Below are 9,006 nucleotides of genomic sequence, written 5' to 3' on the forward strand. Positions count from 1 at the left end.
GCAGCAGTCTTCCGTGTGTGTGTAAAACATTTATTTATACGCCTTACAATGAATTGCATTCAACACACAAAAAAAGAAATAAAAAAAACACACCAAGATATCAGCGTGCATGTAAGAGGAGTGTAGTTCACATCTACAATAATAATTCCTATCCTGGCTTGTTACTTAATGGCTTTGATATTTTAACAGACATTTACTAAATAGGTGCAGTCAGCGTTTATCACACTTATACTTTTTGTTCCATGGAACTAGTGCACACGTTATAAACCACACAAGAAACAGAGAGCGCTCTAATTTGATTAAGTGCTCTACAGACATCAAGTATGTAGCGGAATGTAAGGGTGATATTTGAAAACACCACCACAGTACAACCAAGTTGCCATGTGTGTTGAAATCCCTGGAATGACAGCACATGAGACAAAGTTACATTCCTCGACTTTTACTTAACCTTTCTCCTACTGCGGCATAGTAAAACATGACCACAACTGTGACAGATACAAGTCCACCAGAACACTTATCAGAAATAGAACTATGGTATATAAAATCTGAAAAAATATGCATTTACATTCATAACAAACGTTACATTGTCTTAAATGACAGGAAGATTTCCGCTCTATGCAAAATACACCAATTATCATTGACTACAATTCAAGCTGCTAAAAGATGGAAAGCCCTTGAAACGTAAATTAAGAAAAAAAAAAACAAAAACTAAATTACTTACTTTAACAATCTATTAGGGGTGTAACGCAATTTAAAAATGATTCGATTCATCTCATAATTTGTGGTTGCTGATCCAATTCAAAATCAATGTTGGCTTGTTTTGAACGATCCGATTCACTGACCCAAGATCGATCCAGAGCATCTTTAGCCAAAAAATCAACCGTGTGGCTCAGAGATAAAGACCTGAGTACTGAACGGTACAGGGGAAGTTTCCCAGATATCTTGTATTTCTTGCAAGATAATCAAATGTAAATTAAATATGTGCACAAACAAACAAGTAAACAAGAATTAATGGCAAATCCATTCACCTTTAAGTGTCATAAAGTTCAGCCCAATGCTGCATCTCCACATTAAAAGAAAACATTATTAGAGCATTCTACCACACTGTACAGTCACATGTCTTTGCAAAATTCAAAGTATTTCCACACATTGGACTGGAATGATGGACTGATCATTTTTGCTGCCATCACACGTGTTTGTTTGTCCGCTGTGATGCACTTGATCTTTTTTACTTCATAGTAAAATAAACCTACCTTGTCTCAATCCAAATGGTATCGATTCCAGACCGATCTGGTTGGATTGTGGGATTAGAAATCGATTAATTGGTTAAGTTAATTAATCGTTACACCCCTAAAATCTACACAATAGCAATAACTCACCACTTCATGCACCTCTTGTTTCATTTCAAGATGGTTAAACTTACGCATCTTAAGACATAGGATACAAAACAATAAAAAGCAACATCTTTGGAAAAAAAATACATTCAAACATCAAATGTTGCTCAGGTTTCTGATGATTGGAATGCAGTGACTCGTGTTAAAAACCACTATGGATTGCTTGCTTTGTAAGCTTTCCAGTGGTACAGTAAATGCTTGCATTATCTTTATTTTATGTTAGTTGAATATTGCAAAACCACTGCAAGTGCAGCAAAATAGTTTACATAAAAGCAGTTTTGTTTTTTTAAATAATGCACTAGCAAGACTGGGTTTTTAATGGAACCTTGAGTCAAACACAAATCCCTGTATTACAGTTATATCTTTACAGTTTGGATTAATTACAAGAAATGTTAATCTACCTGTATTGTAGCTGCTAAACTGCAAGAGTCAAGGGTGCAGAACTCATCTGAAAGCTGGACGTCCCTCCCATGCTACGTTCACACCGGGCTTGGAAAATGTGCATTCAAGTGATTGCTTCCAATGAAAAGTCTAAGTTAAAGTATGTTTTGGATTTCCGTGTTCACACGTCACTATGCAAGTTTTTAAGTCTGGGATACATAATTTTTAGTTCATGGAAATGCCAACCGTTTGAAAATAAATCATGATCGAGGTTTGTGCCCGGACGGAAGTATATTACACCAAGTCTTTCATATATCAGAAAAAAGCTGTGAAAGAAAACATCTGGAGCGAGATATGACTTTTCGCACCAAACCTCTTCCAATTGTTGGAACATGCGCTAGCATCAAATAGCAACAGGCCTGTGTGAACACCGAATGCTAAAAGCGCGTTCAAAACCCATGTTCAGTACGTTGTTGAACGTGCCACACATGCCCGGTGTGTACGTAGCTTCACACTGGCTTATTCTGTAAAGTAGCTGGAACATGTTAGTATCACATAGATTTGACAGACAGCAAGCATAGGTTTAAGCTTTTTGCCAAGTAACCATAAGTAAAGAACTACACTGTAAATTGATGAGGGTTACTTTGCAACAAAGTGCACATTTTTTGTTTTGCCATTCTGCTTATTATTAAGCGGAGCTTTGGACAAAGACGCTGGCTCTTTAGCAGCTTTTTTAATGGCAGCTTTAGAGGCCTGACCTCTTGCCTCGATCCTCTGCCAGTCCTTCTCTTCCCTTTTAGATGCCACCAACTCTCTCTTACTTGCAGCAAAACCCCGTTTCTCTGCAACTGGTGTAACAGGTGTTTTAATTCCCCCAGCTTGATTTTTGACATCCGTCTCCGAGTTGGCTCTGACACGGCTTTTCCTCATCTGACTTTTGCCGTTCTGGTGTGTGCCGCCTTCCTGGGTGTGCTTGCGGACATTGCCTGCAGCTTGCATTTGTTTAAGATGACTCTTCCCAGCTGAGGGGCTAACCGGGGTCTGAGCCCCTCCTCCACTCTGTCCTCCGGGGCTCCTACCTTCGGTCGACGACGCTCTGGTCTCGCTGCTGCTTCTCTTTGCTGCGGTGCCAGGCCGTGCTCTGCGTTCAAACAGTGGGCTTAGTCGCGAGTGCCGCTGGTAAGCATAGGATGAGCAGCTTCCATTGCACAAGGGATAGCGGATGTGACAGTGTGGACAAACAGGAAAGCGTGAAAGTTGGTGCTGAGCCGAAGCAGGCGATGGGGGGTTGTTGACTGGCGTGTAGGGGAAAGCTCTCTGGCTGGGCCTCATGCCCTTGGGGGAGTTTAGACGGGATGATGGGGCTGTGTGAGGCCTGGATGGGTTAGCTGCAGCAGCAGAGGGGAAGCTTTGTGGTCTTGTGCGGCTCCCAGGAGGACGGCTGCTCTCTGCTTGCACTGTTTGAACCTGGAGCCACTCTAGCTGCAGCAACCTCTCCAGGTACTTCTCCAACGGTCCCACAGGCTTCGGCCGGGGGGCACCGCGACCTTCGGTGTGAAGAAACACTGCCAGCTGTCTCAGACTCCAGCTGTTGAAGGGAGGTGGCAGGAAATCTGGATAACTGTACTTCGGTTTCTCGATCTCATCTTCATCATCATCCTCCACTGTTCCATGGGGCCCTGGGAAGTCTGGGGGGAAGTCATCAATGTTGATGATTTCCGCCCGGAGGTTAAGGTGTGGAGGTGTGCAGGGGGTGCATGGAGAGGGTAGAACAGGCAGCCTTTCAGAATCTGACAGATCACTGGCACTGTCAGTGTCTTCCTCTTTATGGATGTAGTGCTGCAGGGACTCTGGGGTCGGGGCCAGGGAGTGTGACAGAAGTAGAGCTGGTGATTGACGTAGCCCTGATATTGGGGAAAGGGGAAGAGATAGCGCGCGCCGATTTTTCCCCACCCCCTGGCGATTCTGTGGTAGCTCAATGCTGCATTGTGACGGTCGTTGGATGTCTCGTTTGTCCTCTTTTCTCTGTGCAGACAGGTGTTTCCGATGTAGGGGTCTCAAATCGCCATCTTCCTCAGGACTGAAAAAAATCAGAAGAGTAAAAAAAAAAACATCCTAGTAAAATTAAAAATGTGTTGTATTTGGAAAAAAGCATGTATTGTGTTCAGCTCTGACCTGGAGACTTTGCTTGTGTTCTTTGTACTAACAGACTTAAGTTTTCCACCTTTAGATTGAGCACCCTGTAAAAATAAAAAACAAAATATAAATAAAAGAGAAGAAAATTATTTATTTTATTTTAAATATTCATTAATACAATTTTATAGATTTTGTCAACAGAACAATTTTCAGCAATGCAATCATTTTACTTTAAAGTCCCGCTCCAATCACCCTTTGATCTATTTTCAAAGCATTCCCAATGGTCTTCCAATTATGATTATGCCATTGTAGGCCAAAATTTAGAAACCTGTGTCGTTTTCTAGCACATAGCAGAAATTAGCCGCCTAATTGTGGGTGGGACTGTTGGCGCAGACTAAGCCTGCCCCCTTCCTATCATGCATCTGTTTATGTGCTCTCCGGTTAGCTTACAGCCCTTCACAGCTCCAACCTACCATTACAGTATTCACCCTGTATTCGTGAGGTCAGGGACCAGAGACACTAGCAAATACGGAAAACTCGACACCCCCCCGACCAAAGAATGTCTGACACCAATCCTGACTCATCAAAGACAGTTGTGAAACATTTCTGATGCGTTGTAAATCCTTTTATTAAAGAACACTAGAATATTGCTCAACATAAAGAGGTTTTTTAATAAGAGCAATAGACTGTACTGTAGTGTAGTGTACTTTAGAACGCACATTAGGAGTGTCGCTCTGTCTCTCTGTGCCTTAAGACCAGGAGCCCATGCTTCCTCCTTCATCAGTTAAGTGCGAGATGGCATCTTCTTCATTGTTCATTCATCCAGATGATAATTATTCTTCCTCAGCGTATCAGGATACTTTCCAACTGCTTCTGAGTCAGCTGATGTCATTTTTCCATGCAGGGGGACAAACGTCAGTTATAGCGATTCAGGAACCGGTGGAAATAGCTGTGAAATATTCCTTAGCAGCGAGGAAGGAAGCCAAAGGGCCGGCGTCCTCTTCATCTCCGCTCCCCTCCTCAGAAATTCCCGCAGAAGTCTCATACAAGCTTCTTGAGTTCTGTCTGAGTTTTAGTAATGTAGTAAATCAGCAAATACGTGAAACCGCAAATAAATGGGAATAAGCGCGGGTACACTGTACAATCCAGCTGTACAGTTTTGAGCCAGATGCCCACTGTGAGGAGGAGAACACAAATGTACACGGATCTATTTGTCTCCAAGTGAATGCACCATGGAGCTTGTGGCTCGCCATAGAAACTACTTGTATGTCACACTTAGAAGCTTTTCATCAGCTTTTTTCTTGTCTGCTCCTGATTCAAAACGATTTGAATTGGCAGAATTGACAAAGCCTTTTGGATAACAGGTGAAACGTCTTCTAACTTTAAAAACTAAGTCCAGATGAAAGCCCCTAAACCTACTACTATGATGTCCTCCATACAGAAAAAAAAGCAAAGAGAACATTTGAAAAACACCAACAACAAAAAAAAAAACCATAGTCATCCTCGATGTCTAAAGCAATGTTTTGAAAACTTGCATTATTCTAGTCATTATTATGTAAGTCACATACCCTCTGCATTGCTGTCACTGTGTCCTTATCCTGGTCAGGTCCTGGCAGCCCATTTTTCAGCTGTCCCACCACAGGTTTTTTTGTTTTGTTACTTTTCTTAGAACTGTAAATATATGAATGAATGAATGAATGAATGAATGAATGAATGAATGAATGAATGAATGAAGGAATGAATGAATGAATGAAGACAAGTTTAATTAGACTTCTCTCTTTCATTTGAGCACGAGACCAAACTCGGACAATATTTGTATTGGTGTCACGGTGAAATCAGGGCCTACCTCGTCACTGGCCCGCTGTTTTCGGTATTCTTAACCCGGATTTTCTCTTTGGAAACGACGCGTTTAAGTGTCGTGGATGCTGTGCGTTCCTGCATGATGGGTCCCATGTTGCACCCCACGAGATGCTCCTCCGAAGGCGAAGCCAGTGTGGAGTCTTAAAGCCAACGGTTGCTAAAGAAGCCAACCGACATCCCTGATGGCACACTCTTGTGTCAAATTATGATTTAAAACACCCATTTTCTCTGCAGTGTTGCAATGCATCGTGTGCAGATATTTCTTTGCCTCCGCTGGTAAAAACTATTTTTCCGTCCGTCCGTCCTTTTTTTGTCTTACGTCGACCTTTCGGCGTTCGGCCACGATTATAAAATGATTCTTAGTGCACTTGTGTCAGCGGACGCCTTCATCTTCCAACTGTCAGCCTACTCGCCATTGCTAAATGCAACACAGTAGAAAAGCGTAGACTCTCTGTAGGGCTCTCCTTCCCAATCTGGAAGGTTTGTTTACCTGCTCCTGACAGGCTCGCTGCCTTTGTCAAAGGGAGTGTCACTGGTGCATTATGGGACTTGTATTGTAGTATATTAAGCAATTGCTTGTACCACCACAAATACTTCATTTAGAAGCTCTAGTCATTGCAAAGTACAGTAAAATAATAAATTAAAATATATAATTAAATTACTTTATGAGAAACGTTGACATATATCAATATGCATACCACTTTTGACCTTAACGTACTCAATTACCCATGCTGCATCTGTGAAGCTCTACCATGTCTGTAGTTTCCTGTTAACGGATGTGCGCGTGAGATCAATCCTGCTTTGGACCGATGGTGGAGTCTGTTTGCGAAACACAAAACGCGCAGGTCTGTTAAGGAGACTCGAGCACACAGGCCTTGTCCTGCAGCCCATCTTCCGCTGATGCGTTATGTCCTTACATGGTGAGATGATGCAAACATTTGTCTTCACAGAGTCGTTTGGAATTTATTTTTAGATTAGACGTTCGAAAGATAGTTCCGACATGCAGACAGGCACGTACTGTGGAGGTACACGCCCACTCTAACGGGCTCTTCGGTGACCTCGGTGTTTGTTTTATTTTATTTTTAGTTTTTATTATTCAACTTTGTACACTTGTGCACAAGCAAGCTTTATTTGATATGGATTGGTGAACTTATTCGGAATTTTAATTGCCAAAGTCATTGGTATTAGTCTTGTTATTTCTATATATATATATATATATATATATATATATATATATATATATATATATATATATATATATATATATATATATATATATATATATATATATATATTCTGCAGTTTAACAGGAAACAGCAGAAAGTGGGTAATTAACTTTTTGTGGGTAAAACTATTTTTGTTTTTTTACAACTAGTGGGCCGCTCTATATGTTCCTCCAACATGGATAGAGGCTGGTTTATTGGACACGAGAGGATAATCTCTTCAGAATCTGAACCGCCAATGTCGGGCCAACCCGGGGTCTCAAGGCCCTGCATAACGATTAAAGTGACTGAAATGCTTCAAGCTGACAAGCCCAATCCGGCAAAGAAGCCTGTCCAGATTCGGCCACCAAGCCCAAGGACGTCTCTACCGAAAGAAAAAGACCGCCAGCATCTCCCCTCTTGTGAGCCCACACCCAAACCCATCATTCGACAACGCTCGCGCTCCTTACCGTCCTCCACAGAGAAGAAAAGGAGGAGACGTAGGAATGCTGGCGTACGCTTTGTTGATTCACTGGGAATAGATTTGGAAGATGTCCGGCTTTTTAAATCAGGAGAAGATCCTTTTGTACCACACCACGTCACTTTTAGACTGTTGATGGGTGCTGAGATGGCCGATGGAAGGCATCTGGAGATCTCCTTGCCATATCTGAAACCAGTTTTTGCTGAACAACCTGGTGACCAGCCAGACTTTCTGCGTCGACTTTATCAACAGAAAGTGTGTCTGGAGAAAATTCAGTGCTTTGAATTGGGCATTATTGGGATCACTCAAGTGGTAAATGTACACTTTGAAAAGGATGTCAGGGTTCGGTATTCTTTTACAGAATGGAAGGGTTACACAGAATCTAAGGCATCTTGGGTTTCCACGACCACCAAGACCTTAGAAAAGCAGCAGTTCGGCTGTGATGCATTTTGTTTTCATCTGCCGGTCCCTCCTTTCTTACAGCCAGGAGCACTGTTAGAATTTGCCATTAAATACAAAGTGTGTGGGGCTGAATACTGGGACAACAACAATGGAGAAAATTATAAATTAGTTTGCCAAAACTACAAACTCACTGTGCCTAAAGAATGTGAGGAGAGCATGCTGCATTTTATCTAGGATGCACTTTTAGGTCAAAAACTGAGTTCTGTGTGGATTCATAGAAATACCTTATCAAAAGTTGTAAACTATACTTTATAGAGATAAGTTTAAATATTTCTGGAGCATTACATGCAGATTAAGTTTATGATAATGTTCATAGTAAAGATCTGGTTTAACCGTAGCACTTTGGTACTTACACTGTAAAAGATGCCCTCAATTATTTCAGTTTATTGATCTTTTGACAAAATGGCACTTCACTGTAAGAGCATTTATTATTTTGCAATGCTAATTTTATAATCTTTTGGTTTTGTTTAAGGTGAAATTTTTTACATTTAAAATGTCTATCTTTACAAAATACTTACAAAATATATACCCTATAATTTCTTTGTTAAACTGAATCTTTAAATGGCCAAAATGCAATATTTACCGCCAAGGTAGAACAAAACTTGTTAATTTTGTAGACAATTTATGTCTCTTGCTTTGAAAAAGTAATAAATATATCCTTATTTTGTCAGTTGCTTTGGTTGTTAAGGTTTTATAACGGTTATATGTGTAAAGCGTTTCTGCCACTTTGTAAAGTAGATAATCCAAAATGTTCATTTTAATGTCACTATGTTCATTCAAAAATGGATTGTATTCAAAACAACAGTATAATTTTTCTTTTTAATTCTCCGTTAGACTTTTATTAAAAAAAAAAGAAGAATCAAATGGTTTTCTTTTTAATCTTTTCTGACTAAATTGAAATAAACTAAATTGCTGTTAATGTGTTTTTCTTGTTTTTCCTCTCAGGACATTGCAGTATTACTTATAGGTAGAATTTTTTTCCTATAGATCTGCAACACCTTTCATACCCTACAGTAATTAGAGCACTTTCTTGATAATGGAACATTGTTTGAATGAATGGTCTACATTGTAAATACATCATATAAATACA

The 9,006-nt window shown here is 40.5% G+C and overlaps 2 protein-coding genes across 2 annotated transcripts; one reads left to right on the forward strand and one right to left on the reverse strand.

The window, feature by feature from the left end:
- Positions 1-14: 14 nt before the first annotated feature.
- On the reverse strand, positions 15-6,302 carry fam217ba (family with sequence similarity 217 member Ba). Its single transcript, XM_004070653.5, has 4 exons — positions 5,758-6,302; positions 5,480-5,582; positions 3,951-4,015; positions 15-3,855 (listed from the first exon to the last, which is right to left on the reverse strand). The coding sequence occupies exons 1-4, from the start codon at positions 5,862-5,864 to the stop codon at positions 2,415-2,417; spliced, it is 1,716 nt and encodes a 571-aa protein (XP_004070701.1). The 5' UTR covers positions 5,865-6,302; the 3' UTR covers positions 15-2,414.
- Positions 6,303-6,531: 229 nt separating this feature from the next.
- On the forward strand, positions 6,532-8,835 carry ppp1r3da (protein phosphatase 1, regulatory subunit 3Da). Its single transcript, XM_004070375.5, has 2 exons — positions 6,532-6,691; positions 7,147-8,835. Exons 1-2 carry the CDS (start codon positions 6,679-6,681, stop codon positions 8,088-8,090), a joined length of 957 nt encoding a protein of 318 aa, XP_004070423.3. The 5' UTR covers positions 6,532-6,678; the 3' UTR covers positions 8,091-8,835.
- Positions 8,836-9,006: the final 171 nt, after the last annotated feature.

Source organism: Oryzias latipes, chromosome 7, assembly GCF_053564925.1.
Source record: "Oryzias latipes strain Hd-rR chromosome 7, Olatipes_Hd-rR_3.1".
Classification (NCBI taxonomy): Eukaryota; Metazoa; Chordata; class Actinopteri; order Beloniformes; family Adrianichthyidae; genus Oryzias; species Oryzias latipes.

Bases quoted from the DNA above. Each gene is read 5' to 3' on its own strand.
- fam217ba (XM_004070653.5), bottom strand. From the start codon at position 5,864: ATGGGACCCATCATGCAGGAACGCACAGCATCCACGACACTTAAACGC. The intron at 4,016-5,479 runs GTATGTGACTTA...TTATTTTTACAG, and splicing joins CAGTGACAGCAATGCAGAGG to GGTGCTCAATCTAAAGGTGG. The intron at 3,856-3,950 runs GTCAGAGCTGAA...GATTTTTTTCAG, and splicing joins AACACAAGCAAAGTCTCCAG to TCCTGAGGAAGATGGCGATT.